Below are 23,659 nucleotides of genomic sequence, written 5' to 3' on the forward strand. Positions count from 1 at the left end.
GGGCCGCAGCCAATGGGGAGGTCGCGCGGGCCGGGTGCCGGGAGCCGCAGAAGGGATGTAGTGTTCCCGCCATGTCGGAATCGCGCTCGCAGGACGCTGCCTCGGACTTGGGGTCCGGGAGCCGCAGGAGGACATGGGCCGAGCTGCTGGGTAAGAGCGCGCCGGAGCCGCGGGCGTGGGTGGTGCCGGGCCCTGAGACCCCTTCCCGCCCCAGCCTCCGCCGGCCCGGTCCCCGGCCCCTCCTTGCCCCCCAAGACCTCCCGCCTTCCCCCGCCTCTCCCGAACCCCGGTCTTCGTCCCCCCGACCCCTGGTCCCGTGGCTCCAGTTCCCTCGGCACTGGCGGGGCTGGCCACCGTCCAGCCGGACGTCCAGGAAGATGGTTGAACGAGGCGGGGAGTTGAAGACTCACCCGAGGCGTCCAGTAGCGCGGGAGGACAGCTTAGCCCCCGAACCACAGACGCTCAGGGGACGAGCACCCGCCCCAGGACTCGCAGCGTTTGCGCGGGACTGCTCGCTGGACCAGACTCGACTTGGGTTTCCCCAGCTTTCCCCAGCGTGCCCTTTTTCTGTCCCCGGATCCCACGTAGACTTGACTTGCTGTGTCTCGGTTTCCACCCATGCCTGACAGTTGCCCCTTCCCTGGACATTTGGAGGAGTCTTGGTCCCTCATTGTATAAAATGTCCCTCAGTTGGGTGTGTCTGATGTGCATTTTTCTGGAATGCGTGGGAATTTCCCGTGCAAGTAATGTGTCCCCAGGGTGCATCCGATCAGCGGGTCTAGAATGACCCCGAGTCGACTGACAGGAGATTTTAAGGAGTGCTGTAATTTTGTGGAACTGTTTTTTCCCCTTAGCGGGAAGGGTCAAGAGGCAACGGCAGGGTCTTGGAAGGGAACACGAGCTGCAGGAATCAGCTGTGCGCCTCCTGAGACGCCATCTAAATTTGAACGACCTTTTGCTGGAGGTAAGAGGAAATTGGTTTGGCCTTTGAAGGCAGGTTTCAGTTTGGATGTTTTGCACCCGGCCAAGGCATAGTCTTCCTGAAGAGACACCGAAAAGGCCTTCGGAGTATCTGGTAGAAGCATCCATTTAAATGTTGACTAGGCGAGAAAGAGATGGGGAGCATTTATCTTTTTGGAGATAAAATAAGGTCACAGTGAATTTAGTTTTTCTCAAAAGGCTTTGGTAAGTTTCACTTTTTAAAAATGTTTACCTCAAAATATTTGAGACTAGTGCAGTAAGCGAGATACAGAGATACAGAGAGAGAGAGGCAGAGGGAGAGGGAGAAGCAGGCTTCCCACTGAGCAGGGAGCCCGATGCGGGGCTCCATCCCAGGACCCTGGGACCATGACCTGAGCCGAAGGCAGACGCTTAACCATCTGAGCCACCCAGGTGCCCCACACAGCTTGAATTTTAACTAGAGTTCCTTGTGTTTGGTTTCTAGGTAGAAGGTTCAGCATGTAAAACTCTGTGTCTCAATCAGTTGATGGATCCTGAGGCCTCTGCTGATCTTTCTAGTTCATTCGTAGGTAAGTTAGAGCTCAAGTTTCTTAACATACGCAGTTATGGGAGAGCTTTATGTAAAGTGACCTGGACCTCCTTGGGGCGTGTTATAAGGCTGTTATTTAAGCAGCGTTTGACTCAACGTAGGACTCAGAAGCAGTAGGAGCCAGAGTGTCCCTTGGAAAAACATGGAACAGTAATGTGCACCACGTTTACACAAGTGGCAAAAACGGGTTGTGCTAGATCCGAGAGAACAGACAGGAAGCCAGAAGGAATTTCTGGGGTTGAGAATATTTCAGGATATTTCAATTTGAGAATAATAAGATCAGGGAATTCTATGAGAATAACAAAAAAATCAGTTATTTTCTGGACATTCACATTTTTATTATGAAATGATGGTCATTTCAGAAAGATATTAGCTAAGTCATTAATTTGTTTGAAGTATCAATTAAAATAACCATAAACAAACAGACTCCCCTTGACCACTGATCACTACAGATCTTTGGTGAATCGTACTGATTTTCACTGCCCTGTGTTTGAATTTCGCGTCCTAGCGTCATCATTCTGGGGAACCAGGCTCAGCCACACCCCTTGCAACAGAGCATAACAAGGCATAAGGCCTTGTATGAAAAGCTCTTGACCTTGACTACAGAAATATAAATAGACCCTTAATTCATGAATTTATTAGTGGCTTTTCTTGTTGAAGATAGTTGCTGTTATACTTACTCATATGATATATGATATATAAAACATATATGTTATATATAAAAAATTAAAGCCTTATAAATAAAAATAGACACTTTTCCATGGAGACCATTTGGAAACAAATGGTTAGAAACTAGCATTTTCTACCTTTCTATTGTGAATTCTTTGTTTCTTTTTTCTTTTTAAGATTATTTATTTATTTATTTGGCAGAGAGAGACACAGCGAGAGAGGGAACACAAGCAGGGGGAGTGGGAGAGGGAGAAGCAGGCTTCCCGCCGAGGAAGGAGCCTAACGCGGGGCTCGATCCCAGGACCCCGGGGCCATGTCCCGAGCCGAAGGCAGACGCTTAACGACTGAGCCACCGAGGCGCCCCTACTCTGTCCATTTTTGAATTGAAATTTTTTTTGGTGTTAAATTGTAGAAGTTCTTTATATATTTTGGATATTAACCCCTTATCAGATACATCATTTACAAATAGCTTCTCCCATTCAGTAAATTGCCTTTTTGTTTGGTTGAGGGTTTCCTTCACTGTGGAAAAATAATGGCTAGAAATCAACATTTTCTCTCCTACCATGAATTATTTCTTTTCTTTTTTTTTTTTTTTATAAAGATTTTATTTATTTATCTGGCAGAGACACAGTGAGAGAGGAACACAAGCAGGGGGAGTGGAAGAGGGAGAAGCAGGCTTCCCGCTGAGCAGGGAGCTCGATGCGGGGCTCGATCCCAGGACGCTGGGATCATGACCTGAGCCGAAGGCAGGCGCTTAACGACTGAGCCACCCAGGCGCCCCCATGAATTATTTCTTGACCCCAGTAGTTGATAATTTCTAATATTGTCATTTGGAATCCTTATAACTAGTATTAATTATTTTAATTTACATATTGGTATGCATTTTCAGAGCCCTGAAGATAATGGGCATGTGTTAGTTTCCTTTTTTTTTTTTTTTTTTTTTTTTAAAAAACCCCCAGTTTTGGAGGTCAAATAAATTAGACAACAATTTGCTTGTAGGCATTATCTTTTTCCAGACTGTTGAGCATTCTTTATTAAATGCAGACCAGAGGCTAGATACTCAGGAGGCTGGTAGCTGCAGCTTTTTTTTTTTTTTTTTTTAAGATTTTATTTATTTATTTGTCAGAGAGGGAGAGAGCACAAGCAGAGGGAGCGGCAGGCAGAGGGAGAAGCAGGCTCCCCGCTGAGCAGGGAGCCCGATGCGGGGCTTGATCCCAGGACCCTGAGATCATGACCTGAGCTGAAGGCAGACGCTTAATGGACTGAGCCACCTAGGCTCCCCTGGTAGCTGCAGCTTAAAAGGCTTTTTAAACCCCAGGTCTTCTATTTTACACGTTGTAGTGTGTCTCTGGCTTTTTGTTTTGTCTTTGAGGCTCTGCTTTACGGGATGAAGCCTCGAGACTGGGTGTCCCAGTGGCTGTGCTGTCCAGCCAGACAGTGGCCTCCAGCATTGTGCAGATCTGTGCGTCCAGTGGCGAGACCTCCCACAGGGTGCTGCTGAATGCAGAGCAAAGGGTAAGACGCAGCGCCATGAGCTAATGGTGGTTACTCATTACTTTTAAGCTATTTAGGAAAATAGGACATTTCTTTAATATTGTTTCAGGTATTTGCTTTTTTTTTTTTTTTTTTTAAGATTTAATCTCTCTTTTCAGAAGAAAATGTCTTCTTTATTGGAGGTGGCTCAGTATTTATTAGCCCATAGTATGTTCTCTCGTTTCTCCTTCTGTCAAGACCTATGGGAAGTACGGGTAAGTCTGACATTGCAACTCTGACTCTTAGGGTTTCTCAAGCAGTGTTCTGTTGCGCGGAGACAACAGAGTCCCAGCATGTTCTTTAGGGATTCCACCAAGCATCTCATTAATCATGGGGCAGGGAGAGAACCATTCAGCATATGCCCCTGTGGGTGGGAAAGAGGTATCTTCAATTTCCATATTTGTCAGTATTCAGCCATCATTAGTAATATTTATTAGAATGGACCACAGAAACATGTTCTCTCTTCTTAGGTATAATTATGAACAATTTTCCAGGGTAGTATAATAAACTAGAAAATTATAATTTAAAAATTATTTTTCTTCTTTTTTGAAGCTTTTTTTTTTTTAAGATTTTATTTATTTCTTTGACAGAGAGAGACACAGCGAGAGAGGGAACACAAGCAGGGGGAGTGGGAGAGGGAGAAGCAGGCTTCCCGCCGAGCAGGGAGCCCGATATGATGCGGGGCTCGATCCCAGGACCCCGGGATCATGACCTGAGTCAATGCAGACGCTTAACGACTGAGCCATCCAGGCGCCCCTTTTTTGAGGCATTTTGAATTCAGTAGGTTTACAGATTTTTGAATAGTTGAAAGAACTCAAGGTAACTGGTTATTAGATTGTTATTAGTAAGAATATAGAAAAGGGATAGAAAAAACCCAGGTGATGGTGCATTTGTGGTTTCCCCCCATTCTTTTATCCGGCATACGTTACATACGTGTCTACAGATGTGTCAGCACTTGATGGGGTCCCTGTGCTCACAGCTGTCTAGCTGGAGGGAGGGGCAGCCGAATGCCCGTGAGCTGCGGTGACGTAGGTGTCCACAGGTGTGCAGGGGAGAGTGGACAGCTGCGTGACTGGTGGCTAGGAAAGGCTCTGAGAGCTGGCAGCTGCGTGCAGTGTGGAGGAGGGCGGGACAAAGTAGGCCGTGGGACACAGGAGACATGAGCAGGATGTCCTGGGGGTAGGAGGAAGGGTGTCTGCTGCAGGAGGGGGGACCTCGCTGGGATAGGAGACAGAAACCGGGTTACAACTGTCCTGTGCTGCGTCCAAGAGTCTCAAGTTTGTTCTGAAAGCTGCGAAGAGCCACTAAAGGGTCCAAAGAAGAGAAGAGATTGACATGTCCAGTCCCTATTTTGGAATCTCGTATTGGCCACAGTGGAGAAAGTCCTAGAAGCAGGTTACACTAGAGGCTGGACAGGGTGCTGGGGGATGAGGAGATGAAAGGTGGTAATGGTGAGTGTCTGAAGCCAAAGGGATCAACGATGTGTTGGAAGCCGTGCCTGTTACTCCAGTTCAACTGTCAGTAGAGTCCAGTAGCTCAGTGTACAGGCTCTGCATTTCGTAGGAAAATGTGTGCACGGAGGACTCATAGTGCTCTTACTTTCTTCAGAATTCTTTGTTGCTTGAAGCTGTGTGGCATCTTCACGTACAAAACCTTGTGAGCCTCCAGGAGCTGTTGGAAAGGTAGTGTACCAGTGATGATTTAACATTATCTTAGTATTACAGGATTTATTTTTTGTAATCTAGCCTTTATGACTTACTTATATATCAAAGCCAAAATCACTGAAACTCTTAGTTCATTATTTAAAGAGAACATTTGTTATAATCAAAGTCTTTGTCATGCACAAACTTGGTAATGTTTTCTTTGTATAAGATATATCATGGGAGGGGCGCTTGGGGGGCTCAATCGGTGAAGCGTCTGCCTTCAGCTCAGGTCATGATCTCGGGGTCCTGAGATCAAGCCCCGCATCGGGCTCCCTGCTCAGGAGTCTGCTTCTTCCCCTGCTTGTGCTCTCTCTCTCTCTGTCAAATAAATAAACAAAATCTTAAAAAAAAAAAAAGATAGGGGATAAATTTTTTTTTTTTTTAAGATTTTATTTTTAAGTAATGTCTATACCCAGCTCGGGACTTAAACTCACAACCCTGAGATCAAGAGTCACACACTCTACTACCTAAGCCAGCCAGGTGCTCTTGTAATAAAATATTTTAAAAAATTAGGTGCCTGGGTGGCTCAGTCAGTTAAGTGCCTGCCTTCGGCTCAGGTCATGATCTCAGGGTCCTGGGATCGAGCCCCGCATCGGGCTCCCTGCTCAACAGGAGGCCTGCTTCTCCCTCTCCTGCTCCCCCTGCTTGTGCTCTCTTTCTCAGATAAATAAAATCTTTTTTTTTTTTTTTTAAGGTTTTATTTATTTATTTGACAGAGAGACACAGCGAGAGAGGGAACACAAGCAGAGGGAGAGGGAGAAGCAGGCTTCCCGCCGAGCAGGGAGCCCGATGCGGGGCTCGATCCCAGGACCCTGGGATCATGACCTGAGCCGAAGGCAGATGCTTAACAACTGAGCCACCCAGGTGCCCCTAGGAAAAAATTTTTTTTTAAGATTTTATTTGTTTGAGAGAGAGAGAGCATGAGTTGGGTGGAGGGGAGAGGCAGAGGGAGAGGGAGAAGCAGGGTCCCAGCTGAGTCAAGGAGCCTGATACAGCGCTCATTGGTCCTGGGATCATGACCCGAAGGCAGATGCTTAACTGACTGGGCCACCCAAGTGCCCCATAGAAAATTTTTTTAAAAATTTAAAAAGAGACATTCAGGTAAATATGGTTGGTGGAATGTGTGTACCTACTTTTATTTCTTCCTGAAATCCCACCAAGAGTAAGGAAAGTGACTTTATGTAAAGATAACCCCCTAAGGGGAGCCTGGGTGGCTCAGTTGGTTAAGCGACTGCCTTCGGCTCAGGTCATGATCCTGGAGTCCCTGGATCGAGTCCAGCATCGGGCTCCCTGCTCGGCAGGGAGTCTGCTTCTCCCTCTGACCCTCCCCCCTCTCATGTGCTCTCTCTCTCTCTCTCACACTCTCTCAAATAAATGAATAACTAAAATCTTTAAAAAAATAAAAAAATAAAAAAATAAAGATAACCCCCTAAAGAGGGCAAGTGTAGGAGAAGAGCTAGGAGAAGCAAAGGTTTGGAAGCAGAAGGCAGACAGACCTGTGGTAAACGACTTAGGAAACCTGAGATAGACTTGCCCTAAGCCAGCAGGTGCGGCTGTTCACTCTGTTCCTGGAAGACCACAGGATGGGAGTGCCGAGCACTTCTAATGGAAGGTGAAGGAGAGGGACTCAGTATGTCTGAAAGCACATAGAAGAGGCGTTTGGAGCTTTGCCTGCCGTGCTCTCGGCAGCCAGGCATTGCTCCTTCCCCAGCCAGACAGAAAGCCGGGATTTGTATATTTGTCATCTGGTCAGGAACAACTGAGGGTCTAGTTTGGGGAACCCTGAAGCACAGTTGAAAAGGCTGTGTTGAAACCAGTGGCGTTGTGAGGTGTGGGTCACATCTGGATTTGAAAAGTTGGATCTTCACCTTATAGCAAAACAAGTCTAGGTGAATCAAAGGGGGAAAAATGAAATTATGAAAGTACTAGAAGAAATCGTGGAAGATGTTTCTATAATCTTGGAGAGGGAAAGGCCTAACTATGATAAAAGCCCCAGGACTTAGAGAAGATTGACAAGTCTAACTATGAAAAACATATTTCCTGACCTATGCACTCACTAGGCATAGGGGGGTTAAAAAAGGCATCCAGATTGGAATGGAAAAAGTAAAACTATTCGCAGAGGACATCGTCTTGCATATTGAATACCCTAAGGAACCCACACTGAAAGATACTAGAGCTAATTAGCAAGTTTAGCAAGGTTGGAGGAAACAACCTCAATATGCAAAAGTCAGTGGTGTTTTTATACAATAACAACAATCTGAAAAGGAAGTTAAAATTTCATTTGGGGCACTTGGCTGGCTCCGTCTGAAGAGCCTGTGACTCTTGATCTCGGGGTCATGAGTTCGAGCCCCAAGTTGGGTATAGAGATGATTTACATAAACCAAACTTTAAAAAAAAAATTTCATTTAAAAGAACATTGAAATTAATAAATTAGGAATAAAATAAAAGAAGTGCAAGACTTGTACACCAGAAACTATAAAACATAATTAAGAGAAATTAAGAGCTAAAGAAATAGACATTCCATGTTCATGGATTGGAACACTTAATATTATTAGGGTAGCAGTATCCCTGCCAAACTGATCTATGCGTGCAGTATAATCTCCGTCAGAATCTAACTCGGCTTTTTTACATACATTGACAAGCTGATTCTGATACTGAACTGGAGATGCAAGGGACCCTGAATAGCCCAAAATTCTTCAGAGAACAACATTGGGGGATTCACAGGTCCTGTTTTCCAAACTTATTACAGAGCTGGACTGTGGTGCTGGCCTAAGGGTAGACCTAGAGCAGTGGAATAGCATTTCTAGTACAGATGTAAACCCTGAATATTTTTTTTAAAGATTTATTTATTTATTTTAGAGAGCGAGAGCATGAGCAGAAGGGGCAGAGGGAGATAGAGAGTCCCAAGCAGACTCCACGCTGAGCGCAGAGCCCGATGTGGGGCTCGATCTCAAGACCCTGAGATCATGACCTGAGCCAAAACCAAGAGTCAGATGCTCAACCCACTGAGCTACCCAGGCGCCCCTGTCAATTGATTTTTGACAAGGGTGCCAAGACCATTGAATGGAGGGGAAAATGGTCCATTCAACAAATGGTATTGGGACAACTGGACATGTACATGCAAAGAATGAGGTCGGACCCCTGCTTCACACCACACATAGCAGCTAAGTCACAGTGCGTCTAAGATCTCAGTGTAAGAGCTAAAGCCATAAAACCTCTAGAAGAAAACCTAGGGTTACGTCTGCATGAGCTTGGATTAGGCAATTGTTTCCTGGACAAGATGCCTAAAACTCGTGCAACAGAAGAAAATGTAGAAGGAAAATTATGCTTCATCAAGTTTTAAAACGTGTGTGTGTCAACACTGTTAAGACCATGAAAAGACCATGCACAGAATGGGAGACATTAATTGCAAATCACATATCTGATAATCTAGTATCTAGAGTAAAGAACTCTTGTAGCTCAACAATAAAAGCAAATAATTCAATTAAAAATGGACCAAGGATTTCAACAGACATTTGTCCAAAGAGGATACACATGAGGCCAAGCACAGGAAAAGGTCCCAGATGTCGTTAGTCCCCAGAACAGTGCAAGTCGCCAGGTGAGGTCCCCTGCTTCTCCTTCCAGATCTAGGCTCCCCAGGTTGTTCTGCATGGCTGATGCCCTTGATGACAGTCTGTCGCCTCAGGCTGCTACTGTTTTATTTGTTTCTGAATATTTTACCTTTTTTTTTTAAAGATTTTATTTATTTGAGAGAGAGAGAGAGCACATGAGAGGTGGGAGGGTCAGAGGGAGAAGCAGGCTCCCCACTGAGCACGGAGCCCGATGTGGGACTTGATCCCAGGACTCTAGGATCATGACCTGAGCCGAAGGCAATCGCTCAACCGACTGAGCCACCCAGGCGGCCCTGATTATTTTACTCTTACTGAACTTTCTTTTTTCCTCGAGTAGTAGTAAGCTATTCCAAACATGCTTTTTGAAAATGATTGCTTTTTTTTTTTAAGATTTTGTTTATTTGACAGAGAGAGACACAGCGAGAGAGGGAACACAAGCAAGGGGAGTGGGAGAGGGAGAAGCAGGCCTCCTGCGGAGCAGGGAGCCTGATGTGGGGCTCGATCCCAGGACCCTGGGACCATGACCTGAGCCGAAGGCAGACACTCAACGACTGAGCCACGCAGGCGTCCCATGAAAATGATTATTTTTAATGTCAGTAGCAGCCAGGTCTTCTGGGTCAGCGGGCCCTGTCGTGACTTCTGGGGACGGCTCAGGTGGCTCCCAGCTGGTTCTCAGTGCCCAGGCTTCCTAGTGAAGTGCGTGTGGAAGAAAAGGGCCTGATAGATATGGGATGATGGTGAGCCCAGGGTGAGCTGTGTGCTTTGTCCCTAGTCATGCTGACACGCAGGCCACGGTTGCGTGGCTCTTCAGGGACCTGTGCGTTCTGTGTGAGCAGATGGAAGCGTCCACTCAGCACACTGACATCGCCAGGGCTATGCTTTCTGGTAAGTTCACAACAGGGGCAGGTTCACGGGCAACGTTTAGGTCCGTGGGAATGCTTTCTGCTGCGAGAGTCTGTGGGAACAGGACAGCCCCACACCCCTAGCATGGGGATTTGGAATGGAACCATCTCTACCTGGACCTGCTGCGTGGGCCTGCTTATCCTTGAATGGTGTGCAGGCTTTGATAAAGTCAGTCTGTTGACCCATTGTGTTTGGGGCCCTATAGCTGGAGTGTTTAAAATACGCCGGTTATGACCTGCTGAATTAGGAGGCACATGCCATCCACATGGGGTTGGCGGGTAGCTTCCTCAGCATCCGAGCTCCCACTTTGGGGAAGTGAAAACCTCCAAAGCCATGTTGATTGGAGGTGCAGATTCAGGGCATTCACAGGAAGAAGTCAAGTCACAGGAATGTGTTACTTTCAGATCCCAGAAAAGGAGGGGTGCAGTGAGCCGGGGAAGCTCACAGCGAGGGGGAGGCAGCAGGCACCTGTTACTTGTAAGGTCGTGGGCCTGAGGTCACTGACTTTTTGTGGGTTCAGTTCTAAGTGGTTATTTTAAAAAGTACCCAGGAAAAGCAAAGTAGGAACTCTGGCAAGTATGCTGAGCTCCCGGCCTGATGTAAACGTCAGACTCGGGGTGAGCGCAGGGTTGCTGTGCTGGCCTGGGCAGCAGCTCAGCGTGGCTGTCCTCTTATCACACTTGTTTCTCTGGGCGCCTTTCCCTTAGAGTGGGCCCTGTCCCTGGCTCGTCTCTGAGCCAGCAGATCCTGGCCGTTGCCAGTAATGTCTGAAGAATGAAATCTACAAATAAAAAATTAGATGAGAAGTGGAATGTTCCATACAGGTAGCATATGAGATTTTTTTTTTTTTTTTTTTTCCCCCATGGGGGAGTGGTTATTTTTTTTTTAATTTTTTTTAAGATTTTATTTATTTGTGAGAGAGACAATGAGAGACAGAGAGCATGAGAGGGAGGAGTGTCAGAGGGAGAAGCAGACTCCCTGCTGAGCAGGGAGCCCGATGTGGGACTCGATCCCGGGACTCCAGGATCATGACCTGAGCCGAAGGCAGTCGCTTAACCAACTGAGCCACCCAGGCGCCCTGAGATTTTTTACATTGCAAAAGATGTGTTCCTTGTTCCTAAAACTTTCTTGGTGATGGATGTGAGCTCCTTATGAATTCCTGAGTCTAGACTCAAGAGAGTTTAAGTTTAAATTGAAGATGAGACAGAAAATCTTCTCATCTTTTCAGGAGGTGTAGGAGTCTATTTCCTGACTTGTTCCCCAGAATGTAATGCTTCCGGGTCCTTTTAGAACAGTCCTTACATTATTCATTTAGGAGATTGGCTGGATAGACAATCCACGTGAAAACCTTAGATAATAGTTTTTTTTTTTTTAAGTGATCTTTACACCCAGCGTGGGGCTCAGACGTAACAACCCTGAGATCAAGAGTCACACGCTTAACCGACTGAGGCAGCAGGCACCCCAGTTGCTACTTTGTTTTAAGAAAATATCCTTCCCATAAACTCGACTGATTATGAGTATTTCCCTTTCAAATACAGTGACAAGAAGCAAAGTCCGGTTCAGGAGGGGTTTTGGTTGGTTGGGCCGGTGAAGGCTTGTATGTGGAGTGCAGAGCAGGATAAACTGACGTGTTGCTGGGAAGCAGGGCCCCTGCGTGATCCACAGCTGTTTGGAGACCACAGTGCATGTAAATACTTGGGTTTTGTGGTTTTCAGATTTTGTGCAGTTGTTTGTTTTGAGAGGATTTCAGAAAAACTCGGATCTGAGAAGTGTGGAGCCTGCACAGATGGCCCAGGTAAGAAGAAAAGTCAAATGGAGAGTCTGGAATTGGCCCGTGATGAAATTGGAAGCTCTTGGACCAGTGACCCCACATTCGTCTATAAGCTTTGATGGGACACCTGTTATTTTCCTGAGGTGCTCCCTGAGTACTATTATTCCCTGTGTCCAGCAGATGTGAGGGAATGGAACAAAGCAGGAATATCTCCTGCCATATTCTGGTTTCCAGAGTTCTTGAGGGTGAAAGCCTTCACCATGGCCCAGAATCGGAGAGCTTTTTACCTGTAGAACTCCTCTGTGCTGACCCCGTGAGCCGTGGGGCCGTGGGGCTGTGGGAGGCCAGCAGGAGGCGGCCAGGACCCTGGGCCACGCTGAGAGAGGTCCTGGGGATCACGGCGGATCCTGGCAGAAAGTCTGCCTTTTCACTCTCTCGGGTCTCCCCAGTGTCGGGGTGTTGTGGAGACACCGTCCCATTTTCCTGTAGGGTGACTGCTAGCGTCGTTGGGCGGCGCACAGAAGCGAGTAACCGTGCCCTGTGTTCTGCTTTGACAGCTCGCCATGGCCGTGCTTCAGAGGATGCTGATGTGTGAGTCGTCTGCTCCAGACCCCAGACTGCAACAGCTAGTTTGCCTTTCAGGCATTCTCAAGGTTTCCTGCCTTTCCTCTTCAAGTATTCGCCAGAACTTACCCTCTGCCGTTTCTCCTGGCTTTCAGTTCTTGGTGGCTTTGCGTTTACTGTCCAGAGCTATAATTAGGGAAGCATTTTACTGTCTCCGAGTTTTGATTGATTTAAAAGGCTTAGGTCTTTGGTACCGTTGGGATGCTTGGAGGACTTGTACCCTTGGGGGGCATAGGAGGCTGATGAGGTCTGTTACTTGGAAACTGGGGAGCTTTCCTTTCCCAAAGACTCATTACCTGGTTTGTCCAGTGATAGCTGGTCAGGGATCTTCTTTTTAAAGATTTTACTATTTATTTGACACACAGAGAGGGACAGCTAGAGAGGGAACACAAGCCAGCCTGGCTCTTGCCCTGCTGCTCCTGATCCCCATTTCACAGATGGGCAGACTGAGGCTTTGTGAGGTTTGCACGTTGCTGTGGACTGACCCAGCCTTCTCTTTCCGGGGGAGTGGGAGAGGGAGAAGCAGGCTCCCCGCCAAGCAAGGAACCCGACGCGGGGCTTGATCCCAGGACCCTGGGATCATGACCTGAGCCGAAGGCAGATGCTCAACGACTGAGCCACCCAGGCGCCGCTGGGGATCATTTTTGATGGATTGTGAGGCTGAGCTGATGTGTTTTCTGTTCCCACTATCTGTTGTCAGTCGCTCTCGAGGCTTTGGCCACCGGGCTGCAGGACGAATCCCCAGCGTACAGGGCAGTGAAGAGCTGGTACGTCCTGGGGGCAGGCCTGCTGGGCATGCTTAGGGGGTGGTGCCTACTATCTTGAAGGTCCTAGGTGAAGTATCAGCAGCTGCGTCCTGCAGACGCTCTCTGCCACTGGGACAGTATCCTTTGAGGACACCTGCTGGAGAGCCCTAGGAGCCCTCTGGTCTGCTCCTTCTGAAGATGAGGCAGGAGGCCGACTGGCCCTCTTCTGCATGAATCCTCTGTCACCTGGGGGTCTGCACTCGTGTGAGCCCAGATTCCCATCCAGGGCACCCCTGGAGTGACCTTCTCACGGTCTGGTCTGTCCCCCCGTGCCTGCACCGCATGCCCTCTCTTCCCCCTGAGCCTTCTCTCTGCTCGCCAAGGCTGGCTCTCACACTCACCCGTGCTCACGATTTTGCCACATCAGCTTTCTCTCTGCACAGCTCTGTGGAGGTACACGTTAGGACTGGTTGTTGGGGGGGTCGGGTTTGCTTCAGAGTAATGTGGGTGAGGCTGACCTGGAAGCTGGTTCTTCCCTGGGAATCCAGGAGAGTTTTCCAGCATTCCCAGGCCTTGCACATCCCTCCGATCTCTCATTGTTTTGCCCCCGATTGCCTGTATTCCAGTTGCGTTAGTGATCTTCACACGTGCTGTATGATTCAATACTTCACTTAAACTGTTTATACAACATGGCTTTGTTTTCTAAATTTTATGCATTTTTATAACATGCCTGATTGGATTACTTGAACTGATGTCCTGAGAGTCAGAGAATGACTATAGATGTATTTGTTTCTTTTTAAATTTCCTTTTTTTTTTTTTAAAGATTGATCTACTAGAGAGAGGGAGTGGGGGGGAGAGGGGCAGAGGGAGAGGGAGAGAGAGTCCCAAGCAGACTCCCCACTGAGCGCAGAGCCCGACTCGGGGCTCATTCTCATGACCCTGAGATCATGACCTGAGCTGAAACCAAGAGTCGGACGCCTAACTGACTAAGCCACCCAGGTGCCCCTCTTTTTAAGTTTCTTAATTAGTTGCCAGTATTTCCAATAAAACCAGGCACTGCCCCCACCCGACCCTGGTCTGGATGGCCAGCCTTCCTGGCACATGGGGTCTGCATCCCGGGTCTGTCCCCCAGGAAGGCTAGCAGCGCCCACGGCCGCCCTTCCTGCCTGGTGTCTTCTCATGCCACGTGTGGCGGGGGCTCTTCTCCCTGAGGAATTGGGTAGAGCTTCAGTGACTCTGACCCTGGCGCAGTGAAGTGCCCCCAGGGCCCCGCTGTCAGGCAGCCCCGACACCCTTCATCCCTCCTGCCCCGTCAGTGACGTCCTGCCCACTGTCCTTCGTCCCTGCCCTGGCACGGGATGTCCTTGGCTTCAGGAACCGTTGCTGCATCTCAGTGCCTGTGCATGCCAGGTGCTTTGGGCCAGCCTGGCTCTTGCCCTGCTGCTCCTGATCCCCATTTCACAGATGGGCAGACTGAGGCTTTGTGAGGTTTGCACGTTGCTGTGGACTGACCCAGCCTTCTCTTTCCGCTTCCCTACTCCATGGGCAGCTCCTTTTTTTTTTTTTTTTTTAAGATTTTTATTTATTTGACAGAGAGAGACACAGCGAGAGGTAACACAAGCAGGGGGAGTGGGAGAGGGAGAAGCAGGCTTCCCGCTGAGCAGGGAGCCCGATGCGGGGCTCGATCCCAGGACCCTGAGATCATTCCCATCTGAGCTGAAGGAAGACGCTTAAGGACTGAGCCACCCAGGCGCCCCAGGGCAGCTCCTTTCTTATGTGACTTGCCCTTTGAACTCCCTCCCTCCCTCCCTCCCTCACTCCCTCCCTCCTTCCTTCCCTCCTTCCCTCCTTCCCTCCTTCCCTCCTTCCCTTCCTCCCTTCCTCCCTTCCTTCCTTCCAGAAAGAGAGAGCTCAAGCTGGGAGGAGAGGGAGAAGCAGGCTCCCTGCTGAGCAGGGAGCCCGATGTGGTACTCGATCCCAGGATCCTGAGATCAGGATCCGAGCCAAAGGCAGATGCTTCACTGCCGGGGCCACCCAGCGCCGCTGGACTTTTCAAGTCTGTGGCACAGTGGCCTGGCTGAGTGGGGGCTTTAGGGTTATGGGAAGGGCCAGCCAGTGCGCCCCATGAACTGCGAGTTGGGGGCCTTGGGGCCATGCAGCCTTGCTGGACAGTAGCCTTTGATGAACTGTGGGGATGTGCATGCGATGCTCTCGGCGCTGCTGGACCTCTTGATGCTGTGTTTTGCAGGTTTGGCGTGTTCTGTGGACACACGTATGGCGCAGCGGTTTCAACAGATGTGCCGAAGAGATTTTTCAGTCATACTCTGACTCAGGTGCTAACTCACAAGCCTGTGCTGAGAGGTGGGTTCCAGGACCCGGCTTGTTTGCCTCCCTCGCAGGAGCGTGGGCCCCAAGTGTCAGTGCTCTGAGACAGCTCGAGACTCGAGGACACGTTATCGTCAAATATCCTTTCATTCGGAAGTTACACATTCTCATAAAGAAAATTCAGAATTAACGAAGTATGGGAAGAACTGTCACCCATAGCGTCATCAGAATAGAAATATGTGAAACTTTTCTTGTGGTGTTTTCTCAATAGATTTTGAAAATCTAGTTATAATAAATCATCTATCATAAGCATTTTCTTATGCACAGTTGATCCTTGAATGATGTGGGGGTTAGGGACCCTGACCCCCTGTGCAGGTGAAAATCTGCATGTAGCTTTTCGACTTTCCCAAATGTAACTACTAACTGGTAAGAAGCACTTGATTAACACGTATTTTGTATGCGACATGTACTGTGTACTTACATTAGAGTAAGCTGGAGAAAAGAAAATGACATTCAGACACCATAAGGGAGAGAATACATTGACAGAACTGTACTGTATTTATTAGGCAAAAACCGCATGTAAGGGGACCCACACATTTCAGATCCGTGTTGTTCAAGGGTCAGCTGTAGTCACAGGTTCTTCTCAGAAGTGGTCGTTGCCATGTCACGTACCCATGAGTGTCCTTGGGTTGATGTCACCATCCATTCAGTGACGGTGTTTGCAAGACTTCACTGTTCCTTGGGGACTGAAATGAACAGCATGCCCACCGAGCCTTCTCTGTGTGCAGCATCGTGTCCCTGGGCAGGGTCCTCACGCAGCACGAGGGAAGCTTCGGGCACGTGCTGTGTCGCACTCTGTGAGGGGCTTGGGCAGGAGCTGGTGCCCCCTCCAGCCAGACACCCTTCCAGCAGCATCCTCGCTGATTGCTTACCCACCGTCAAAGTTGAAAAGCAGCAAAATTAAAACAGAATTGATGGATTAGAAAATACAGCAAATATGGTAAAGGGCTAGCAGCAGGGAACTGGGCCAAAGACACACTTGATAGCAGAAAACGGTTCACAAACAGACATGTTTGCTAATAATCGAAAAAATGCAAATTGAAACAAGGTGGTTTTTTTGACATCGAAACAAAAGATGGCTTTTAATTATGACTGACTTGACGTTTTTGTCTGTTTTTATTCCTGAATGAAGTTTCTGATGCTGTTCAAATGCAGAGAGATTGGAGCTTCGCGAAGACCCACCCTTTGCTAACCAGTCTGTACCGCAGGGTGGGTGTCGTGTGGCATTCGCCCTGTGCTCCTGCGCTGGGTGGCACCTGCCACGGGGCTCTGCGGCCCCCCGTCCACGGAGAATAAGGCCGGCGGGCTCCGCAGACACAGCCGCTCCCGCTTAGACCATGGGGGGCCCAGAGAAGGAACTTACCACTTGGGCAGAACACCTTCTCCTTGAAACGAGAACCCTCCTGCCCACACTGACCCTGAGGACAGAGGCAGAAGCGTCCCTGAAGTGGGTTGGGGGTGAGGATCCAGCTGCCCAATGAGCGGCTTGTTTTCGACAGCCAAGTTGGGGAACTTGTTTCAGCTCTTCGCAGTACTGCGTCCAGAGGAGTTGGTTGGCCACTTACAAGAAGTTCTGGAGACACGCGAGGTGAACTGGCGGCACGTGCTCTCCTGTGTGTCTACACTGGTGATCTGCTTACCTGAGGCGCAGCAGCTGGTTAAAGGTGCACTTGGGTGGGCACCCCGTGGCGCGTGCGTGCGTGTCCTGTTGTTTGTGGGTGAGCTTGCAGGTGGGGGTCGCTGCTCCTCTCACCGCCCAGATGGTGCCCTGTGTCTTCTCGTCTGTGCCTTCGTCCGCCTCCCGTCGTCGGCGTGGGGCTGCTCTGGGCGTTCGTGACCTAGCCTCCTAACTGGCGTGCCCTACGCCCAGCAGCACGCACGCAGGTCCTCGTCTGCCAGCTCTGATGGGTTGTTCCCTCCTAGACTGGGTGGCCCGATTGCTGGCCCGTGCGTTCGAGAGCTGCAACCTGGACAGCATGGTCACCGCGTTCCTGGTGGTGCGTCAGGCTGCGCTGGAGGGCCCCTCTGTGTTCCCATCCTACTCAGACTGGTTCCAGGTGAGCTCCTCTCCCCCCCGACTCTCCATCCTAGGAACAAACGCCTTCCGTGGTCAGGTCTTTTCCTCTCGGCCTCTGCGCGGAGCTCCGTGCCGCCCTGTCCAGGGTTTGGCCCTCCCGTCGTTGCCCCGCGCCTGCCCAATGGGGTCTCTGGTCAGGGCGTGCCGTCAGGCTGTTGCTCCTGCACGATGTGGTGCGCCCCAGGGGAGCACTTCTCAGCTTCCCGGGGCCGCCTCTCTGTTGGCGCCACGTCCATGTTCTTGCCCTGTCTGTGCCGCTGTTCACAGACCTGCAGGGTCCCGCTTCTGAGGAGGCGTCTTCCAGACGTCCTCTCTGAAGCTTGGGTGTGTAAAGCTGTCGTGTAAAAAGTCGTCTAACTCTTTGTGGAGCTTTTGGGTTTTCCTGGCACTCTGTGGGTGCTGTAATTGTTGCTTCCTTGTGGGGAGCCCACCTTCCTCCAGTTTGGAGGGCGGCTGCACCGGCGGAAGCCTGCCTTGGCCCAGCCTCTGCCGGCCTGGGCTGTTGGCAGAGGACGGGTGGTCGTGGTGTTTTCTTTACTTTTCCCGTCAGCCCTGTGTTCGCAGCAACGGGCTGTCGGCCCAGGGGCACCCGCTGGATGTGCACAGGGCTCTGGCAGTGTCCACAGCCAGGGTACCCTGGGCGGTCATCAGAGCTGCCCTGTGTCCTGTGTCAGCATGTGGTCTCTGTCTGCCAGGAGCTGCGTCCAGGTGATTGGGGCCAACCAGGTGTCCCCCGGGCCTGGGATTTGCTGAGTTCCCAGGGCGACAGAAGGACAGGAATGCTTCTCAGGTGCTAGGTTGATGGCGGGGTGTTTTGTTTTTGTTTTTCCTTTTACCTTTTAAATCAACTTTGTTGAGATATAATTTATATAAAATGCACCCAATTTAAGTGAATGATTTGGTGAGTTTGACAGATATTTATGTGTATGTTCAGTGTTTGAAGATCTCTTTTAATCTTTATTTTCAAGAATGTTAATGTAAATAGGCCAATGTAATGATTTTACATTTGAGCCCTTTGGGGTCATGAATTATGGTTCGTAGCTCATCACAGTGTACTTGTAATTTTTCTAATAAGAATAACTGTCTTTTTCCTGGAGTGACATTAAATGCTGTTGCAGCCCCAGATCTGGGGACGTGTCTGTTACTCTAGACACTGGACATAAATACTTCCCATAAACGGTCTCCCCTGGTGGCTCGTTTCTAGTCCTGTTTCCAGGGTGTCATTGAGGCTCACTCTTGACTCAGTGGATGTTGCCAAGAGTCACTAACCGTTCCGTGTAGACAGATTAGAGGGAGGGAAATGGTGCCCCTTGTTCTTCGGTGGGAGCTGAATGGTGATGGGGGGCGGTCTTCTTTCCATCTGCTGGCTTTTTTTTTAGTTTTTGTTGTAATCACCCAGTGCTCATCACAAGTGTTCTCCTTCATCCCCCTTCTTACTGGACACCAGAGACAAGGGAAACACAAGCAAAAATAAACTCTTGGGACTTCTTGGTGAGGTTTGTGTTAAATGTATAGATTGCTGGGGCGCCTGGGTGGCTCAGTCGTTAAGCGTCTGCCTTCAGCTCAGGTCATGATCCTGGGGTCCTGGGATCGAGCCCCACATCGGGCTCCCTGCTCAGTGGGGAGCCTGCTTCTCCCTCCCCCTCTGCTGCTCCCCCTGCTTGTGTTCTCTCTTTCTCTCTCACAGATAAATAAATAAAATCTTTTAAAAAAATGAAAAATAAATGTATAGATTGCTTTAGTATAGACATTTTAACAGTGTGTTCTTCCACTCCATGTCCGTGGTATGTCTTTCCATTTCTTTGTGTCCTCTTCGATTTCTGTCATCAATGTTTATAGTTTTCAGAGTACAGGTCTTTCACCTCTTTGGTTAGGTTTATTCCTAGGTATCGTAGTGTTTTTGGTGCAGTTGTAAATGTTGTTTTCTTAATTTTTCTCTCTGCTGCATCATTATTAATGTATAGAAACGTAACAGATTTCTGGACATTGATTTTGTATCCTGTGACTTTACTGAATTTGTTTATCAGGTGTAGTAGTTTTTTGGTGGTCTTTTGGGTTTTCTATATATAGTATTGTGTCATCTGCAAATAATGAAAGTTTGATTTCTTCCTTGCTGATTTGAATACCATTTATTTCTGTTTGTGGTCTGATTTCTATGCTGGGACTTCAGTCCTGTGTTGAATAAAAGTGGTGAGGGTGGACATCCTTGTCTTGTTCCTGACCTTAGGAGAAGAGACTCTCAGTTTCTCCCTTTTAGGATGATGTCAGCTATGGGTTTCTTACATACAGCCTTTGTATGTTGAGGAATGTTCCCTCTAAACCTACTTTGTAGAGGGTTTTTATCATGAATGGATGCTGTACTTTGTAAAATGTTTTTTCTGCTTCTATTGAAATGATCATGTGATTCTTAACCTTTCATTGATGTGATGTGTCACATTGATTTGCGAATAGTGAACCACCCTTGTAGCCCCAGAATAAGTCCCACTTTACTGTGGTGAATGATTTTTTTTAATGTATTGTTGGATTCGGTTTGCTAGTATTTTGCTGAGGATTTTTGCATCCTTGTTCATCAGGGCTATTGGCCTGTAGTTCTTCCTTTGTGGAGTTTTTCATCTAGTTTTGGTGTCAAGGTAATCCTGGCCTCATAGAACGAATTTGGAAGTTTTCTTCCCTCAGTTTTTTGGAATAGTTTGAGAAGAATAGGTATTAACTAGAAATGTTTGTTAGAATTCACCTGTGAAGCTGTCTGGCCTGGACTTGTGTTGGTGGGGAGTTTTGTTCTGTTTTGTTTTAAAGATTTTATTTATTTATTTTTTAATCTTTATTTTTTTAGAGATTTTATTTATTTGACAGAGACAGTGAGAGAGGGAACACAAGCAGGGGGAGTGGGAGAGGGAGAAGCAGGCTTCCTGCTGAGCAGGGAGCCTGATGCGGGGCTTGATCCCAGGACGCTGAGATCATGACCTGAGCCGAAGGCAGTCGCTTAACCAACTGAGCCACCCACGCGCCCCTTTTTTTAAAGATTTTATTTATTTATTTGATAGAGCGAAAGAGCACAAGCAGGGGGAGCAGCAGAGGAAGAGGGAGAAGCAGGCCCCCTTCCGATCAGAGAGCCTGATGCGGGACTCGATCCCAGGACCCTGGGATCATGACCTGAGCTGAAGGCAGATGCTCAACCATCTGAGCCACCCAGGCGCCTGGTTGGGAGTTTGTTGATGACTGCATTTCTTTGCTGGGAATCAATCTGTTCAAGTTTTCTATTTTTTCCTGTTTCAGTTTTTGGAGGTTATATGTTTCTAGGAATTTATCCATTTCTTCCAGGTTGTCCAATTTGTTGGCATATAGTTTTTCATAATAATGTCTTATAATTGTTTCTATTTCTGTGGTATTGGTTGTTATTTCTCCTCTCTAATTTGTGATTTTGTTTATTGGGGTCCTTTCTCTTTTTTTCTTGATAAGTCTGGCTAGAGATTTTTCATTTTTATTGCCTTTTTTTTTTTTCTAAGAACCAGCTCCTGATTTCTTTGCTCTCTTCTTTTTTGTTTGTTTATTGTTTATTTCTGCTCTCATCTTTATTACTTCCTTTGTTCTGTTGGTTTTAGGTTTTGTTTGTTGTTCCTTTTGTAGCTCCTTTAGGTGTAGGGTTAGGTTGTGTATTTGAGATTTTCCTTGCTTCTTGAAGGCCTGTACTGCTATAAACTTCCCTCTTAGAACCGCTTTTCTGCATCCCAAAGGTTTTGGACTCTTGTGTGTTCATCTTCATTTGTTTCCATGTACTTTTTTTTCTTCTTCTTCTTTGACTTCTTGCTTGACCCACCCATTCATTTTTCGTAGGACGTTTAACCTCATTTATTTGTGGTCTTCCCAGATTTTTTCTGGTGGTTGACTTCTAGTTTTATAGCATTGTGGAGTGTGTTCTGTCCGTCTTCAGGTCGAGTTCTGGGGCATTTGGGATGATTTGATTGTTACCTACTTGTGTTTGTGGGACGAGGCGAGCCTCGGGTCCTCCTGCTCTGCTGCCATCTTGCTCTCACCCAGTGGCTTCTTGTGCCTGCACCACCGTCCTATTCAGAGTTCTCTGGGCAGAGGCTCCTTGGCCGCCCTTCAGGGCCGATGCCCGTTGTGGGATCCCCAGGTGCCCTCAGTTCCTGGAAGGGCCGGCTTTTCTCTTGTGGGCTGGGCACTTGCAGCGTCCCGAGGGGCTGCCCTTCTCGGCCCCTGCCCTGCGGTGACCTTGTCTCCTCACAGAAGAGTCTGGGCGTTACCGTGGTTCAGAAGTGGCTTCATTGTGTAGAATGTGTTCATTTGTTGAGGAAAGAGCCCTTGTGAGGGCAGCTAATACACTGTGCTCCTCAGGGTCACAAAAAGATAGCACAGTTACTGTTTTCTAGAGGAATATATTTTTAACTTTTGTTCTAAATAAGTTTTCAGCCCGTCTTCTCGGGCAGGCAGAGCCGGGCGTCATGGGATCGCAAGAGCCCGGGTGGCTGCGTCTCCCTTCGGCTTCGGCCGCGGTGTGACATATCCCCGCGTGGAGCCGGCCGCTGGCCCTCACGCCCGCCCCTCCCCCCAGGCCTCCTTTGGGAGCACGAGGGGCTTCCACAGTGGCAGCAAGAAGACGCTGGTCTTTCTCTTCAAGTTCCTGTCGGACCTCGTGCCCTTCGAGGCTCCCCGGTACATGCAGGTGAGCCCCCCCCCCCCCGGGCATCCCGCCGGCTTTGCCCCGTGCGCGCCTTCCCGCTGGGGATGTGCTTGTGCTCGCGTGTGTGCTGGCAAAATGCCCAGGAGCCGGCCCCTCGTCCGTCCCCGGGGGGTGGTTGGCGACAGCACGGGGCCCCTTGCGAGGCTGGCCGGGTCTGTGCCGGCTCAGAAGCGTGTCAGCGCCCACTCGGCGGGACGGCATTGTCATGTACGCTACGGCCCCGTGTTGGGGTCAAAATGATCCATCTTTATTTTTTTTTGTTGGTAGTTTCAGGTTTTTATTTAAATTCCAGTTAGTTAACATATACAGTGATACAGTTCGTATTGAAGAAGAACCAGAAGGATATATTCCAAAGTGCCCGTGGCCGTTACTTCCAGACGTGGAAGACATTACACCCTCTATAGAGTTTGCATTTTTAATAACAAATCTGTATGAATCTCATGGTTAAATGCCTTACTGCAAGCTTTCTTTTTTAATCAGGTAACTCTGCCCAGCATTCTTTGAGGGGTAGGGCAGTGGAAACTGATTCTTACTTCTTTTTGTAATTCAGATATTTGCATTACGTTCCAAAGAATACATGTGACCTAAGGGACAAAGAAGCATAGAGAATGTACCGTCACCGAGTGAGGCTCAGAATGTACCCCCTGCCCCGAGGGCTTGACCCCTTGTCTCCCTGGGGCTGGGGCACCCCTGTGTTTGTGCGGCAGGGGAGAGATGGGGGGAGTGCCAGGCTGCGCTGGGTGAGGGCCCAGCTCTGTGCGAGGACCCGGCCACACGCTCTCCCTGGGCCGGGATTCTGTCTCTTCCACTCCGGCTTGAGCCCCCGGAGTCTTTGGCTCACCCCTGGAGTTTCCCGCCTTTGGTGTGAGCTCAGGTGTCCACAGCGAGCTGTTGCTGCCCCAGAGAGCCACCCCCAGTTCGAGGACTGATGGGGCCCTGCTGTGCCATCTGCCTGCAGGTGCACATTCTCCACCCGCCGCTGGTGCCAAGCAAGTACCGCTCCCTCCTCACGGACTACGTCACGCTGGCCAAGACGCGCCTGGCTGACCTGAAGGCGAGTCATGGCCTCCCTTCCCCTGCAGCAGCAGCGCCCCAGCCTCTCCCCCAGAGCCCAGTGCCTCATGGTCCCCACCATGTCCCCCCTGCAGGTTTCTGTGGAAAACATGGGCCTCTACGAGGACCTGTCTTCAGCCAGGGACATCACGGAGGTAACGTCACCTCGGTTTGCTGCGCCCTGTGGCCTCTGGCCTGTGCTCACCAGCACAGTCTGATTTCCTGGGACTCTGAGCTGAGCATTTGAGCCTGTTCTGTCTGGTGTATCTGGAGGATGGGAGTTAAAGCAAGTTACCGTGTGCAGGACGGTCTTTTAGATCTTCATTCATGTGG

General features: G+C 49.0%; 1 protein-coding gene across 1 annotated transcript in view; it reads left to right on the forward strand.

The window, feature by feature from the left end:
- Positions 1–52: 52 nt before the first annotated feature.
- FANCA (FA complementation group A) overlaps positions 53–23,659 on the forward strand; it is a 56,564-nt gene continuing 32,957 nt past the window's right edge. The window contains exons 1-17 of the mRNA XM_032389810.1: positions 53–150; positions 855–964; positions 1,445–1,529; positions 3,591–3,733; positions 3,871–3,966; positions 5,360–5,433; positions 9,838–9,950; positions 11,684–11,763; positions 12,297–12,330; positions 13,064–13,130; positions 15,358–15,470; positions 16,627–16,703; positions 17,017–17,158; positions 17,418–17,551; positions 22,145–22,255; positions 23,232–23,327; positions 23,422–23,481. Of these exons, the coding sequence (XP_032245701.1) occupies positions 72–150; positions 855–964; positions 1,445–1,529; positions 3,591–3,733; positions 3,871–3,966; positions 5,360–5,433; positions 9,838–9,950; positions 11,684–11,763; positions 12,297–12,330; positions 13,064–13,130; positions 15,358–15,470; positions 16,627–16,703; positions 17,017–17,158; positions 17,418–17,551; positions 22,145–22,255; positions 23,232–23,327; positions 23,422–23,481 (1,614 nt within the window). The 5' untranslated portion in view covers positions 53–71. The remainder of the gene's footprint in view (positions 151–854; positions 965–1,444; positions 1,530–3,590; positions 3,734–3,870; positions 3,967–5,359; positions 5,434–9,837; positions 9,951–11,683; positions 11,764–12,296; positions 12,331–13,063; positions 13,131–15,357; positions 15,471–16,626; positions 16,704–17,016; positions 17,159–17,417; positions 17,552–22,144; positions 22,256–23,231; positions 23,328–23,421; positions 23,482–23,659) is intronic.

This window comes from Phoca vitulina, unplaced genomic scaffold (assembly GCF_004348235.1).
Source record: "Phoca vitulina isolate PV1807 unplaced genomic scaffold, GSC_HSeal_1.0 scaffold56, whole genome shotgun sequence".
In the NCBI taxonomy this organism is placed as follows: Eukaryota; Metazoa; Chordata; class Mammalia; order Carnivora; family Phocidae; genus Phoca; species Phoca vitulina.